This window comes from Pelobates fuscus, chromosome 3, assembly GCF_036172605.1.
Source record: "Pelobates fuscus isolate aPelFus1 chromosome 3, aPelFus1.pri, whole genome shotgun sequence".
Taxonomy (NCBI): Eukaryota; Metazoa; Chordata; class Amphibia; order Anura; family Pelobatidae; genus Pelobates; species Pelobates fuscus.
Genome location: NC_086319.1, coordinates 10,350,949 through 10,367,815, shown reverse-complemented (window position 1 = coordinate 10,367,815; position 16,867 = coordinate 10,350,949). Strand labels below are relative to the sequence as shown.

Here is a 16,867-nt window from a genome sequence, read left to right as displayed (position 1 = left end):
GTTCTTTTTATTTATTCCGAATCCTACACTTTGTTCAAGGTTCGAATGCAGAAATCACTGATTTTAATCCGGACATCGAATGCATCTCCGACTGTAATTAGTTTTAGTAAATCTTAGAATTGCCATAGCAGTCGGATATTTGGTCATTTTCACTGGATTTTGTACATCCGGAAAAAAACGGCGTTCAGTCAATAACTCTGTAAGCATTAAAAACCAACAACATGGCAGCAGTAGGTAGAATATCGATATTCAGGGTCGAAAAAAACAATAAATTAGCAAAATTCGAAAACTTCAACCTTCATAGAAACGTGGGGGAGATGTAACATTTCTAAAGATTATATTTAAGCAGGGGTGGGGCCTGACCGCTGAACAGATCAGACGTGTCTCGTCTGAGCTCTGGGATCTGGGCCGGAAAATCGGAGCCAACTCCGCACCATAAGTAGCCACCAACCCAAATTGGCACCCAAACTACCCACAAGATGAGGGCACACACAGCGATACCTCTCAACACACGGTATGGCGCCGGAGAAACCCGACCACGGCCTGGGGCCTACTCGAGCTTGAGCCGGGGAGAGACGGCTGCTCCCCCGGGTCTCCGAACAGCGGCCGGCTGTCCCCGGCCCCCCCCCCTGGACCGGCGGGGGTTATCCCGGTCCCCAGGGGCGACCACCACTGACGACTGCCGAGCCCAAACACGATCCAGGCCGCAGAACCAAGCCCAGAGGGAGCGCTCCAAAATGGCGGATAGCCCACAACCACATGGGCATACAAAGAGCGACCCGCCACATAATGCGGAGCCCCCCAACGGCAGAGCCGATTTGTGGACCCTACATGCCCCCGAGACAAGCCAGCAACCCACCTTAAGTGGCTACCAGTTCCGGCAAAGAACCGCAAGTGGAGAGACAAAAGGCGGGAACAGAGGGACCACGCACGGACCACACAACCACACCAAACGAGCCCAATCCAGCCGAAGACATCCAGGAGCTCCTGCCCTGTACGCCAAACTCCGGCGTGGAAAAACTGAGACCACAGGAGGAAACTCCATACTGGGATCCTCGACAACTCCTACACAGGGAAGTACCGCGGCCCACATTGGAAGCACTCGAAACCGCGAGCCGCAGAAGCAGGCCCCCAGGATTACCCAGGGCTCTGAAGAGGGCTTAATTGAACTCTGCAGCCGGGCCTCCTACAGCCTTATATGTCCACAACCAAGCCTAGGCATCGGCTAATTCTGGACACTAACTATGGACTCTATGATGCCGTACCTGCAAACACTGAAACAAACGGTATCCACTGACTCACACACACTCTGATTTACCTGACATCCAGCCAGCATAACCAGTAGGTAAAGCAACCCATAAACGCACAACATGACAACTTCTGGTATACACATGCCACTGCAGACAAAGATACCGCGCATAAGCCCTGACAAATACCCCCATTATTAACTACATAGACCCCAGACCTGACTAAGGGAGCGACAGCAACTAATCCCACAAAACTCCACGTGCTCCACGGTGGCGCCCGAGGTAGACCAAGCTAGAGTTTAACTAATTAGACCAAACGACTTATCAGAGACCAAACACTCATATGATTATAGCCAGCAAACGTCTAACTTTATGTCATGTTAACTCCAGTGAAGCAAACTGTAATTCCTAGTTCTGCTTGTATTTATGCTCCTATTGCATAAACTGACGATACTAGCTGTGAAAACTGCTGGAGCACCAAATGCGTAATACTCTGTTATCATAATATAAAAATTGTGCAGATCTTCTATATGCCATATGTGGAATGTATGTTGACACTGTGCTTGTGACTGCTATTGTGGAGCCACCACCCGTTTTGTGAAATCTTGCACACAAAAAATAAAGAATTAAAAAAAAAAAAAATTATATTTAAGACGGTAGATATTAACGTAGAAGTATAAATCCCATTTTTGTCTCATACAGCAACAAACACAGAGAGATAAAAGTGATAGAATATCCTGCTATAGGAATTTGTAGGGAACCTGTTTGTATTTCTGTGACTTCAAAAGATTCCAGACAGCAAAGGCTGCTATTCCAACCTGCAAAGATTCTCAGTAGACCTCACTCCCTCCTGGATCTACAGTGTTGCTTTAGAGTAAGGGGAGGTGGGAAACCATTATAAATGAATTGATAAGCTATAAATATATCGGAACCATCACTGGAGCAGTTTGACGGGAGTAAGTGGGGCCTTAAGGGATTACCTAATGTTATCACATGTTGACAAGGAGAGAGTTCTGCTGAATGCTTTAAGATTAGGTTTACTTGGTGGGGTCTCTTATAACTTATTATATTCCTCCATTAGGCTTCACTGAGTAACAAAGTTCTATTGAGATCTTTACAGATTTAGTCACTAAACTGGAACTCTGGAAAATGCAGCAGGGAACCTCAAACTTTATGCCAAATAACCGGGAGGTGAATTGGAAAATCTTTCATTTGGACCAATAATGTGCAAAGTGGTCAAATTCTCAGGAGTTCCGGGTCTGGGAATAATGATGGTGGTCCTGTTATGTGCTGTATTAGAATATAGATGTGAATGAGGTAGGTCCAGCACCCCAGGAATATTTGCTAATATTTGGGGGAGTTGCACACCGCTTCCCAGGAAACATAGCGAATCCCCAGGACACAATGAAAGAAGCCAAAATCTCTGTTAGGAAAAGTGATGAAGCTTTATTGAGGAGATTAAATCAACAATGTGTGGATATAAAATGCCAAGTTATGCTTTATTAAGATTCTTATAGTGAAATATTGCTTGTATAGTGGCTGTAATAACAGAATAAGAGAATAAGAGAATTATATTACTGCAATGAGCATAGAGAGCCACCAGGTGGCAGTAAACACCTACTAGACATTTTGCAGGTTAATACTCTATTAGTTGGTGAATGGGGTGTAATAATATTTAACCCCTTAAGGACACATGACATGTGTGACATGTCATGATTCCCTTTTATTCCAGACGTTTGGTCCTTAAGGGGTTAAACACTTTCTTTCACTGTCATTTTAAAGGCACCTTTAACGGCTAAATTAAAAGCACAGGTGTCTGAACATTAGACGTTTAAATGGCTCGCAGGGACGCATACTTTACTTTTATAACAGGCATTGCTCTCCGCTCTTTAAAACGAGTTGAGTCCGTGAGTCCCTGAATGCAGGCACAGATTGTGTAGAACCGTCTCTGCTGGGCTATTCGTGGATTGAAACAAGTCAAAGCATTGCTCTGTCCTAACTGTAAGGGAAAGTAACAGCAGGTAGCACTCTATGGGGTGTATTCACTAACGTATGAATTATAGCAGATTGGAAACCAAATCGCAACGTTAAGAAAAAAATAGCAAAGAACTGGCGGTATTTCAATTATCAAATTTTTCCAGTTTAGCTATTGTACCCTAAATAATGCTAATCGGTTTTCAGTTTATATTATACTCAATCCTTTCTCTCTCAATCCTATCTCTTTCTCTGTATCTCAATCCTATCTCTCTCTTTGACTCTCTCTTAATCCTATATATGTCTGTCTCTCTCTCTCTCTCTCTCTCTCTCTCTCATCCAGTCTCTCAATTCTATCTATCTATCTATCTATTTATCTCTCTGTCTCATCCTTTCTCTCTCATCCTGTCTCTTAATCCTATTTCAATCATGTCTCTCTCTCACTGTCTCTCTCTCAATCCTATCTCTCTGAATCCTATCTTTCTCTCTGTCTTTCTCTCCCGCTCTCTCAGTCCTATCTCTGTCTCTCTCAATCCTTTCTCTCTCCCATTCTCTCTCAATCCTATCTCTCTCTTTCTCAAAGTAATCTCTCTCTTTATATCTCTTACTCTTGCTAGCTCTCCTCTCTCCATAACTGTCTATCTGTCTAACAAAGTCCCAGCTATAGATATCTAAAAGAACATTCTAAAACTTTACATTAAGACTCCGATCTTCCTGAATTAATGAGTGTTTTCTGTGCCCCTTGCCTGGTTCTGCTGTGTCTATCTACTCTCAGAGTGAGAGTGGATAGGGTTTCCTTGTGGTATTGTGAGCTGAGAGGGTAAAATCACTAGTTGGAACCATAGGACTGCACACTGACAGAGCTTGGACGTTGGCGATTATTTGCTAAATGTAAATTCTGGTGAATTGGAAATCAAATGACAACATTTACATCCAAAGAGCTGAGCTTAATAAAGTCCAAATATTCGCCTTATTCTATTTTAGACGGTTTAATTCAGCACAAATCACTGTTATCAAATAAACCTTACTGTATTGTAATATGGTTTCCGTAGCATTGCAATTTACAATGCAGACAGAGCATCTTGGGAAATGTAGTTCACAAACATTTGCAGTGCCATGGTTAGAAATAATTACATTAGAACAGCCTCAATACTCGTGAATAATTTCTTATTTCGTGTAAAAGAACAGATCGTTTGTTATCTGTTAAAACACTGTGTAACGGTTTGTGAATATTTTCAGTGAGAAATGTAAAATTAAAATGTTGTCTTTCTAGATCAATCCAGACTATCGAGATGTCAATGAAGGCAAAGGCGCGGTAAGTGTACACCTATTGTTGAACATGAATATAATTTAACACTTGGGCCTTAACCCTTAACGTGACTCAGATGTGCAACATAGTGAATTAAATAACAAATTAGGCCTGATAGTTCTCTAACCCTGTGATGCTTCCCTCTCTAACCCAGCTTGATAGTGATGCTTCCCTCTCTAACCCAGCTTGATAGTGATGCTTCCCTCTCTAACCCAGCTTGATAGTGATGCTTCCCTCTCTAACCCAGCTTGATAGTGATGCTTCCCTCTCTAACCCAGCTTGATAGTGATGCTTCCCTCTCTAACCCAGCTTGATAGTGATGCTTCCCTCTCTAACCCAGCTTGATAGTGATGCTTCCCTCTCTAACCCAGCTTGATAGTTCTTCTGGCAATAGTTCTCTAACCCCGCGATAGTTCTCTAACCCCGCAATCGTTCTCTTACCCCGCGATCATTCTCTTACCCCGTGATAGTTTTCTTACCCTGCGATGGTTGTCTCTCTAACCCCGCCTGAAAGTTCTTTAATCTGGCAATAGTTCTCTAACCCCGCGATAGTTCTCTACCCCATTATAGTTCTCTTACTCCACGATAGCTCTCTAACCTGGCGATAGTTCTCTAACTCTGCGATGGTTCTCTTACCCCGCGATAGTTCTCTAACCCCGCGATAGTTCTCTTACCCCGCGATAGTTCTCTAACCCTGCAATAGTTCTCTAACCCTGCAATAGTTCTCAAACCCTGTGATAGTTCTCTTACCCCATGAAAGTTCTCGAACCCCGTGATAGTTCTCTGAACCCACGATAGCTCTCTAACTCCGCGATAGTTCTCTAACCCCTGCGGCCCCTATAATCCGTGTTCTTGACGTGTGGTGCCTGTTAATTGACATTTCCTTCTGCATCTAATTTTTTTACTCACTCATCTGAGGGACTTATTCACTAAAGCAGTTATCGGTCATCCATTGTTAAATGTAGCCGAGGTGTGAAACTTTCTGATTGTTGGCGATTCTGGTAACTGTAGCATGGTTACACATTATATATATAGATATATATATTACAGATATTCACATGACAGCTTTTTTTTCCTGGAAGTTTGCCATTTTATTTCACTGCAATTCACTGTTTAGTAAATAAGCCCTTTCATGTCTCTTGGGGCCCTGACACCATCTGGGGGAGTAAAGTTTCTCTCTGGCTGAACGAGTCATAAATTTTTTTGACACCTCCAGTACTTTTCATTTTTATTTTTTGCTGAGTCCTTATCTCACACGTGACGCTCTTAAAGCCGCAGCCGCTTGTTTTAACGTAATACTGAAAGGGTTAAGTATATCTTGTCCAGCAAGGCAGCCCCCTGGGAGCTCAGCCCAGTAAAATGTATATTTAAAGATAGAAAGAAGAATTATTTTCTGCGTTAGTAAGTGGCTATGGAGCCCGTGACATTGTTATTTTTTCGATTTTTGTTTGGAGTCCTGTGCGTCGCCCACCATTATTTACCTGCTAGAAATACTAAATGTGAGGTCAGGGATGGCGCGATCTGTGAGAATGAGATCAGGCTGCCAGGTCAGATAGAAAGGGGATCAGAGAATCAGAGAGCGACCTCTAAATGTTTAATTAGTCTGGGGGGAGCCGGGCGAGACATTCCATGACCTGGTTAGTTATTATTTGAGGCCGCGAGACCACGGCACAAAGAAACGAAGAGCACGACTAGTGCAGGAGAATATTAACGCATTGTTATGGCTGGACATGCTTATTCTGCCTTGCCGGCGTCTCATCTACTTTCCATTTACTGGAGTCGTTCAGATGTTGTCCTGATAGAAGGGGTTAAACTGCTTGCTGGTGTGTTCCCCCTGTGAGTACTCAGCCTTGTGTGCAGGCGAGTTCTGCGCTAACGCAGCGGCAGGGGTTAAGCCTCATGGGGAAGCCCGAGCATGGTGTGATACAGATGCTGCCAATTTAGAATTCTGCTGCCGTTGCCTCCAAGCCTGAATCAGCTCGGGAAGCACATACGCTGCGTCCTGCGTCGCTGGCTGCTCGTGGTGATACAGCGTGATGTCTCTGCTAAAAATGGCAATGAGTCACAAGTGAGTCAACAGCGAAGGTGCTTGTGGAAGCGGGCTGCCTCCCACCAGCCTCTTGCAGCTACACAACTAAAAGTGTGACGTCAGTCCACGAGAAGCTCCCAACTTTATCACTGCGCCCAAATTGCACAGCTTGCCTACGGAAATGATCCCTTAACAGTGCATTTTCCGCGTTCATTGTGGTTTTTTAATGGTTTATCGTCTCATTCCATAACATCACTAACTTTTACACAATATCACTTGCAGGTCTAGCTGCACATAATAGTTTATTGTGAACGCAGAGTGTTTTACAAAACCATTAAACAGACAGGGCCAAGGTTGCCAGATCACCATCTGATGGTCAGTAAATGTAAAGTGCTGCACTGTGATATGTAGAAAATCATTTCATTCATCAAACCGTGATCGTAACAGCAACTGTATCGGCCAGTCAAAGGACAACCAGCATCACGTTTTCACAAAGGCTTATCACATTTAATGAAACTTAATGATTTAAAAAAAAAAAAAAATGATATTTTTATCTGTCTGAGCGGCAGAATCTACTGTTATCTGACCAACTGTGACATTTTTCTAAAAAAAATCTCAATCTGCATGATTTAAATTGATTTGCAAATTTTAGGCCATAATAGTAAGTTGGGATAAAAAGTTGAAAATAATTCAGCAACTTTCACCTAAGATTTAAAATTTCCCATTTTTCCATAATTCCCAATTTTCTTAATAACTTTAAATATTTGTGCAGCCGGTTAATTCGTTAAGCAGTGAATTCGCTGTATTATTTTCAGTTTTAAAGTTCTAAGTTAGAAAAAAAATCTCTGACTCATGTCCTGCGATTCGTTGGCCTGTGTGTGCGCACATTGACAATTTACTCCGACACGCTGTGTTTCCAAATCACCTATTTTGGACTAAAGGTTTCAATGTCCTGCAATTTCCTTGTGGAGAATTGACTGGTGAATTACAAAGTTTAGACTGAATCTGCCACTTTAAATATTTTGACCTAAATTCCTCGTATCCTCGACAGCTTCTGCGGAGCACCTGAGGGGAAAGCACTGAATGTGGGCAGAACTTTAAATGTAAATGAATGAAACTGAATATTTTCTTGGTAATTATTTTGCAGGAACTCCCTGCACAGCGCAAGAAGTGGCAGGCAGGGGAAAAGACCATGTACACGCTGGTATCTGTACCCCATGGCAACGATATTGCCTCACTATTCGAACTAGATGCCACCACCCTGCAACGAGCCGACTGCCTGGTGCCCAGGTAATATGGCCTCAACAGACACAGGAAATGACTTGTTTGTTTTCCAAAAATACATTTGTGGTGAACGTATAGGTAACGTAAGGGTTTACTTTATCCTGTAACCCTCTCTAAAGTAAATATTAGGTTGGAGTACATAAACTCAACTCTTCAGATACATTGACTATTGACTGTCCTCAGCCATCAATCCAGTTAATCTACTGGGAAATCTATTAAAAGGGCATCCAGGAAGATAAGCTCCTGTCTCATATTCTTACTAAGCTGACAGTAGCACCGTGTTCTATAAGCATTTAATATATGTAACTTTCTGTCTGTAGGAATTCCTATGTTCGACTTCGTCATCTCTGTACAAACACTTGGGTGACCAGTACCAGTATCCCCATCGATACAAACGAGGAGAGGCCGGTGATGCTGAAGGTGGGGACTGTTTCCCTTTAAAACTGATTACAGGCCGGTTATTATCTCACAATGCGTACAGGCCGGTTATTAACTAACACTGCGTACAGGCCGGTTATTATCTAACACTGCGTACAGGCCGGTTATTATCTAACACTGCGTACAGGCCAGTTATTATCTCACAATGCGTACAGGCCGGTTATTATCTAACACTGTGTACAGGCCGGTTATTATCTAACACTGCGTACAGGCCGGTTATTATCTAACACTGCGTACAGGCCGGTTATTATCTAACACTGCGTACAGGCCGGTTATTATCTCACAATGCGTACAGGCCGGTTATTATCTAACACTGTGTACAGGCCGGTTATTATCTAACACTGCGTACAGGCCGGTTATTATCTAACACTGCGTACAGGCCGGTTATTATCTAACACTGTGTACAGACCGGTTATTATCTAACACTGCGTACAGGCCGGTTATTAACTAACACTGCGTACAGGCCGGTTATTATCTAACACTGTGTACAGACCGGTTATTATCTAACACTGTGTACAGACCGGTTATTATCTAACACTGTGTACAGGCCGGTTATTATCTAACACTGCGTACAGACCGGTTATTATCTAACACTGCGTACAGGCCGGTTATTAACTAACACTGCGTACAGGCCGGTTATTATCTAACACTGCGTACAGACCGGTTATTATCTAACACTGTGTACAGACCGGTTATTATCTAACACTGCGTACAGGCCGGTTATTAACTAACACTGCGTACAGGCCGGTTATTATCTAACACTGTGTACAGACCGGTTATTATCTAACACTGTGTACAGACCGGTTATTATCTAACACTGTGTACAGGCCGGTTATTAACTAACACTGTGTACAGGCCGGTTATTAACTAACACTGTGTACAGGCCGGTTATTAACTAACACTGCGTACAGGCCGGTTATTAACTAAAAAAAATAATAAAGTGCGCTGTGCCTTTAAGACCATCAACAATGTAAGTGAATAATTTTCACACAAATATTAAATAATAATAATAAATTTTCAAAAGGTTATATAAAGTGCACTGTGCTTAAACACTACAAATCAAATTGAGTGATATGAATACCACATACATATGTGATATCATAAAAGTGCATTAGTGTCAAAACACATAAGTGCTAAATGAAAAATAAACTCACTTTTAAAAGTTTTGTGGTTGCTTCTGTTAGCACTTCAGTGATATACTCAAAGAAAACAGAAGAAAACTCATAGGGCAATATGCATAAAGTTGAAATACTGAAATTATAAATCCAAACACTCACAAAAGTAGAGCAATTTAGTCTGCTCTGCACTGTATTGGCATCTCGATATATAGAGGCTTGAGGCTGTGATGGTAGTTAAAATCTTTTATTAGACACTCCAATCATTAAAAGTAGTTGTCTGGCTGTATGTCCTTCTCCTCTCCGATGTGGTATAGTCCCAAACAATTCCGTCGGTCCTTTTCAGGCTCTCAGGGCTGCTATCTCACACACTTGTTCCGGGAGGCGGGGCTTACGGCCGTTGGACATAATGACGTCAGAGCGTGATGACGCTTTCGCCGACGTGCTCGGCTTCATCGGATCCCTGAAGCCGAGCACGTCGGCGAAACGCGTCGTCACGCTCTGACGTCATTATGTCCAACGGCCGTAAGCCCCGCCTCCCGGAACAAGTGTGTGAGATAGCAGCCCTGAGAGCCTGAAACTATTGTACTATTATTTTAATTTGTTTTTGAATTGTATTAGTATACATTTATTGTATGAATGTTGTTTGTGCCAGTATAGTGCTGACTGTGTGTTGAATTCCCTCTAAATCTAATACAAAGCTATCACTGTCCCCAGATCGGAACCTGCCAGACTAAGGAGGATAAAGAGGCTTTCGCCATCATATCTGTCCCCCTGTCTGAAGTCCGAGATTTGGATTTTGCCAACGATGCCAACAAGGTCTTAGCTGCGACAGTGAAGAAACTGGAATATGGGACCATTACTCAGAATGAGAGACGGTTAGTTTCATTCTTCCAGGGGTCACACATTATACACCTGCAAACAGACAGGATCTTTTTAACAATTATCATTGTACTTGCTCTGTGGGCTATCACTTGTTATTGTCCATTAAATGGTCCATTAAATGAATTGTATTCAGACGTAATTTAATTTCTAGCGCTACTCTACAATGAATGGAGTTGTGGCTTGACCCTAGTTGTAGGTGCCCGGGAGCCCTGCACCTCTTCAAACTCCTCCTGAGAGCTCCTGAAGCTCAAAGAGGAACTGGCTATTTTTAATAATATATTTACTTATCTCTATAATTAACAGCTATGGATTTTTGAAGTGTGAATAATAAAATTAAATAAAGAAATCCACATTTCTTTATCCTGTAACTGGGCACCTCCATCTTAGCTCCCTGTCAATCATTGTTATAAGCTCCGCCCTTTACACCTGGCAGTCAGTATAGAGAGAGCCACCTCCATCTTAGCTCCCTGTCAATCATTGTTATAAGCTCCGCCCTTTACACCAGGCAGTCAGTATAGAGAGAGCCACCTCCATCTTAGCTCCCTGTCAATCATTGTTATAAGCTCCGCCCTTTACATCAGGCAGTCAGTATAGAGAGAGCCGCCTCCATCTTAGCTCCCTGTCAATCATTGTTATAAGCTCTGCCCTTTACACCTGGCAGTCAGTATAGAGAGAGCCGCCTCCATCTTAGCCCCCTGTCAATCATTGTTATAAGCTCCGCCCTTTACACCTGGCAGTCAGTATAGAGAGAGCCACCTCCATCTTAGCTCCCTGTCAATCATTGTTATAAGCTCCGCCCTTTACATCAGGCAGTCAGTATAGAGAGAGCCGCCTCCATCTTAGCTCCCTGTCAATCATTGTTATAAGCTCCGCCCTTTACATCAGGCAGTCGGTATAGAGAGAGCCACCTCCATCTTAGCTCCCTGTCAATCATTGTTATAAGCTCCGCCCTTTACACATGGCAGTCAGTATAGAGAGAGCCGCCTCCATCTTAGCTCCCTGTCAGTCATTGTTATAAGCTCCGCCCTTTACACCTGGCAGTCAGCATAGAGAGAGCATGAGAGGGGGAGAAACAGAAACAATACTGCTATCTCTCCTAATTTTAAGGGATACGGTCGGCACCAAAACAACTTTAGCTTAATGAAGCAGTTTTGGTGTATAGAACATGCCCCATGCAGTCTCACTGCTCAGTTCTCTGCCATTTAGGAGTTAAATCACTTTGTTTATATAGTCCTAGTCACACCTCCCTGCATGTGACTTACACAGCCTTCCTAAATACTTCCTGTAAAGAGTTATCTAATGTTTACACTTCCTTTATTGCACGTTCTGTTTAATTTAGAATTTCGTATCTCCTGCACTGTTAATAGCTTGCTAGACCCTGTATGTGATTAAAGTTACATTTACGGAGCAGGAAATAAAGTAAGTTGAGTTTGGTTGACAATGAAACCATTTTGTTCATGCAGGCTGTTTAAGTCCCAGCCAGACGGGGTGTAGCTAGGGCTTCATAAACAGAAGCAAAAGTGATTTAATTCCTAAATGGCAGAGAATTGAGCAGCAAGACTGCAGGGGCATGGTCTATATACCAAAACTACTTCATTAAGATAAAGTTGTTTTGGTGACTATAGTGTCCCTTAATGTGTGCCTTGCTGTGCCAGGACTGTCCTGCATTGTGATATCACTTGATATCTTCTATATTCATTTAAAGAAAACATAGCATCTCATAAACCAGATTAATACACATTCCAGGTGATTTTCAATGTTTGATATAGTGGTGTAATTACCAGATAATTCTAACATTCGTGTCAGTTGATTCTAAAATGGCGTTTATCATTGCTTCCTCGCAGGTTTGTAACCAAGCTTTTAGAAGACCTGATTTTCTTTGTGGCGGGCGTGATGAATAATGGGCAGGAGGTGCTGGAGGTTGTTGTTACAAAACCTGACCGCGAAAGACAGAAACTGATGCGGGAGCAGAACATCTTAGCGCAGGTGAGTGAATATGGAGGAGCCGGTTAACCCTTTCTCTGCCACACAACCGGGAGATAACAGGATCCCCCTAGCTCCCGGTCATTTTTGTGATTAGGGGAATAATTCAGTGCGTGGATGCATTATCCTAAACACGTTATTTTACTAAAAAGAGAATTTCAGAGTAAAACCAAAAGCAGAGCTGAATGTTTCCTGTTGGGCGATTTTTACCTTAAATTCATTTTGATTTCTCAATTTAGCGAATAATCCAGAGTGACTGACTTTCAGAATTTAAGAGATAATTGTGGTGGAAAATAATCTCCAACCTGCCTCCCGATCCCTAAACTTTGCTACAAAGATATCGGCTCACCGCAGCTCACGGTTTAGCAAGTCAGACTCTGTATGTTGGAGGAACTTGGAAATAATACAATGCTCACTACCAGAACCCACATTACATTACATTGTATGACGTGTTCTTAGAGTGGGAATCACACATTACATTGTATGACGTGTTCTTAGAGTTTGAATCACACATTACATTGTATGACGTGTTCTTAGAGTGGGAATCACGCATTACATTGTATGACGTGTTCTTAGAGTGGGAATCACACATTACATTGTATGACGTGTTCTTAGAGTGGGAATCACACATTACATTGTATGACGTGTTCTTAGAGTGTGAATCACACATTACATTGTATGGCGTGTTCTTAGAGTGGGAATCACACATTACATTGTATGACGTGTTCTTAGAGTGGGAATCACACATTACATTGTATGACGTGTTCTTAGAGTGTGAATCACACATTACATTGTATGACGTGTTCTTAGAGTGGGAATCACACATTACATTGTATGACGTGTTCTTAGCGTGTGAATCACGCATTACATTGTATGACGTGTTCTTAGAGTGGGAATCACGCATTACATTGTATGACGTGTTCTTAGAGTGGGAATCACACATTACATTGTATGACGTGTTCTTAGAGTGGGAATCACACATTACATTGTATGACGTGTTCTTAGAGTGGGAATCACACATTACATTGTATGACGTGTTCTTAGAGTGGGAATCACGCATTACATTGTATGACGTGTTCTTAGAGTTTGAATCACACATTACATTGTATGACGTGTTCTTAGAGTGGGAATCACACATTACATTGTATGACGTGTTCTTAGAGTTTGAATCACACATTACATTGTATGACGTGTTCTTAGAGTGGGAATCACGCATTACATTGTATGACGTGTTCTTAGAGTGTGAATCACACATTACATTGTATGACGTGTTCTTAGAGTGTGAATCACACATTACATTGTATGACGTGTTCTTAGAGTGTGAATCACTCATTACATTGTATGACGTGTTCTTAGAGTGTGAATCACGCATTACATTGTATGACGTGTTCTTAGAGTGGGAATCACGCATTACATTGTATGACGTGTTCTTAGAGTGTGAATCACTCATTACATTGTATGACGTGTTCTTAGAGTGGGAATCACACATTACATTGTATGACGTGTTCTTAGAGTGGGAATCACACATTACATTGTATGACGTGTTCTTAGAGTGGGAATCACGCATTACATTGTATGACGTGTTCTTAGAGTTTGAATCACACCTTACATTGTATGACGTGTTCTTAGAGTGGGAATCACACATTACATTGTATGACGTGTTCTTAGAGTTTGAATCACACATTACATTGTATGACGTGTTCTTAGAGTGGGAATCACGCATTACATTGTATGACGTGTTCTTAGAGTGTGCATCACACATTACATTGTATGACGTGTTCTTAGAGTGGGAATCACACATTACATTGTATGACGTGTTCTTAGAGTGGGAATCACACATTACATTGTATGACGTGTTCTTAGAGTGGGAATCACACATTACATTGTATGACGTGTTCTTAGAGTGGGAATCACACATTACATTGTATGGCGTGTTCTTAGAGTGGGAATCACACATTACATTGTATGACGTGTTCTTAGAGTGGGAATCACACATTACATTGTATGACGTGTTCTTAGAGTGTGAATCACACATTACATTGTATGACGTGTTCTTAGAGTGGGAATCACACATTACATTGTATGACGTGTTCTTAGCGTGTGAATCACGCATTACATTGTATGACGTGTTCTTAGAGTGGGAATCACGCATTACATTGTATGACGTGTTCTTAGAGTGGGAATCACACATTACATTGTATGACGTGTTCTTAGAGTGGGAATCACACATTACATTGTATGACGTGTTCTTAGAGTGGGAATCACACATTACATTGTATGACGTGTTCTTAGAGTGGGAATCACGCATTACATTGTATGACGTGTTCTTAGAGTTTGAATCACACATTACATTGTATGACGTGTTCTTAGAGTGGGAATCACACATTACATTGTATGACGTGTTCTTAGAGTTTGAATCACACATTACATTGTATGACGTGTTCTTAGAGTGGGAATCACGCATTACATTGTATGACGTGTTCTTAGAGTGTGAATCACACATTACATTGTATGACGTGTTCTTAGAGTGGGAATCACACATTACATTGTATGACGTGTTCTTAGAGTGTGAATCACACATTACATTGTATGACGTGTTCTTAGAGTGGGAATCACACATTACATTGTATGACGTGTTCTTAGAGTGTGAATCACACATTACATTGTATGGCGTGTTCTTAGAGTGGAAATCACACATTACATTGTATGACGTGTTCTTAGAGTGGGAATCACACATTACATTGTATGACGTGTTCTTAGAGTGTGAATCACACATTACATTGTATGACGTGTTCTTAGAGTGGGAATCACACATTACATTGTATGACGTGTTCTTAGCGTGTGAATCACGCATTACATTGTATGACGTGTTCTTAGAGTGGGAATCACGCATTACATTGTATGACGTGTTCTTAGAGTGGGAATCACACATTACATTGTATGACGTGTTCTTAGAGTGGGAATCACACATTACATTGTATGACGTGTTCTTAGAGTGAGAATCACACATTACATTGTATGACGTGTTCTTAGAGTGGGAATCACGCATTACATTGTATGACGTGTTCTTAGAGTTTTAATCACACATTACATTGTATGACGTGTTCTTAGAGTGGGAATCATGCATTACATTGTATGACGTGTTCTTAGAGTGTGAATCACACATTACATTGTATGACGTGTTCTTAGAGTGGGAATCACGCATTACATTGTATGACGTGTTCTTAGAGTTTGAATCACACCTTACATTGTATGACGTGTTCTTAGAGTGGGAATCACACATTACATTGTATGACGTGTTCTTAGAGTTTTAATCACACATTACATTGTATGACGTGTTCTTAGAGTGGGAATCACGCATTACATTGTATGACGTGTTCTTAGAGTGTGAATCACACATTACATTGTATGACGTGTTCTTAGAGTGGGAATCACACATTACATTGTATGACGTGTTCTTAGAGTGGGAATCACACATTACATTGTATGACGTGTTCTTAGAGTGGGAATCACGCATTACATTGTATGACGTGTTCTTAGAGTTTGAATCACACCTTACATTGTATGACGTGTTCTTAGAGTGGGAATCACACATTACATTGTATGACGTGTTCTTAGAGTTTGAATCACACATTACATTGTATGACGTGTTCTTAGAGTGGGAATCACGCATTACATTGTATGACGTGTTCTTAGAGTGTGAATCACACATTACATTGTATGACGTGTTCTTAGAGTGGGAATCACACATTACATTGTATGACGTGTTCTTAGAGTGGGAATCACACATTACATTGTATGACGTGTTCTTAGAGTGGGAATCACACATTACATTGTATGACGTTTTCTTAGAGTGTGAATCACACATTACATTGTATGGCGTGTTCTTAGAGTGGGAATCACACATTACATTGTATGACGTGTTCTTAGAGTGGGAATCACACATTACATTGTATGACGTGTTCTTAGAGTGTGAATCACACATTACATTGTATGACGTGTTCTTAGAGTGGGAATCACACATTACATTGTATGACGTGTTCTTAGCGTGTGAATCACGCATTACATTGTATGACGTGTTCTTAGAGTGGGAATCACGCATTACATTGTATGACGTGTTCTTAGAGTGGGAATCACACATTACATTGTATGACGTGTTCTTAGAGTGGGAATCACACATTACATTGTATGACGTGTTCTTAGAGTGGGAATCACACATTACATTGTATGACGTGTTCTTAGAGTGGGAATCACGCATTACATTGTATGACGTGTTCTTAGAGTTTGAATCACACATTACATTGTATGACGTGTTCTTAGAGTGGGAATCACACATTACATTGTATGACGTGTTCTTAGAGTTTGAATCACACATTACATTGTATGACGTGTTCTTAGAGTGGGAATCACGCATTACATTGTATGACGTGTTCTTAGAGTGTGAATCACACATTACATTGTATGACGTGTTCTTAGAGTGGGAATCACACATTACATTGTATGACGTGTTCTTAGAGTGGGAATCACACATTACATTGTATGACGTGTTCTTAGAGTGGGAATCACACATTACATTGTATGACGTGTTCTTAGAGTGTGAATC

At 41.5% G+C, this 16,867-nt stretch overlaps 1 protein-coding gene across 1 annotated transcript in view; it reads left to right on the top strand.

The window, feature by feature from the left end:
- The window catches only part of ITPR2 (inositol 1,4,5-trisphosphate receptor type 2), a 327,302-nt gene that overhangs the window by 95,482 nt on the left and 214,953 nt on the right, over positions 1–16,867 (top strand). The window contains exons 10-14 of the mRNA XM_063446689.1: positions 4,495–4,536; positions 7,707–7,849; positions 8,164–8,263; positions 10,114–10,274; positions 12,126–12,267. Of these exons, the coding sequence (XP_063302759.1) occupies positions 4,495–4,536; positions 7,707–7,849; positions 8,164–8,263; positions 10,114–10,274; positions 12,126–12,267 (588 nt within the window). The remainder of the gene's footprint in view (positions 1–4,494; positions 4,537–7,706; positions 7,850–8,163; positions 8,264–10,113; positions 10,275–12,125; positions 12,268–16,867) is intronic.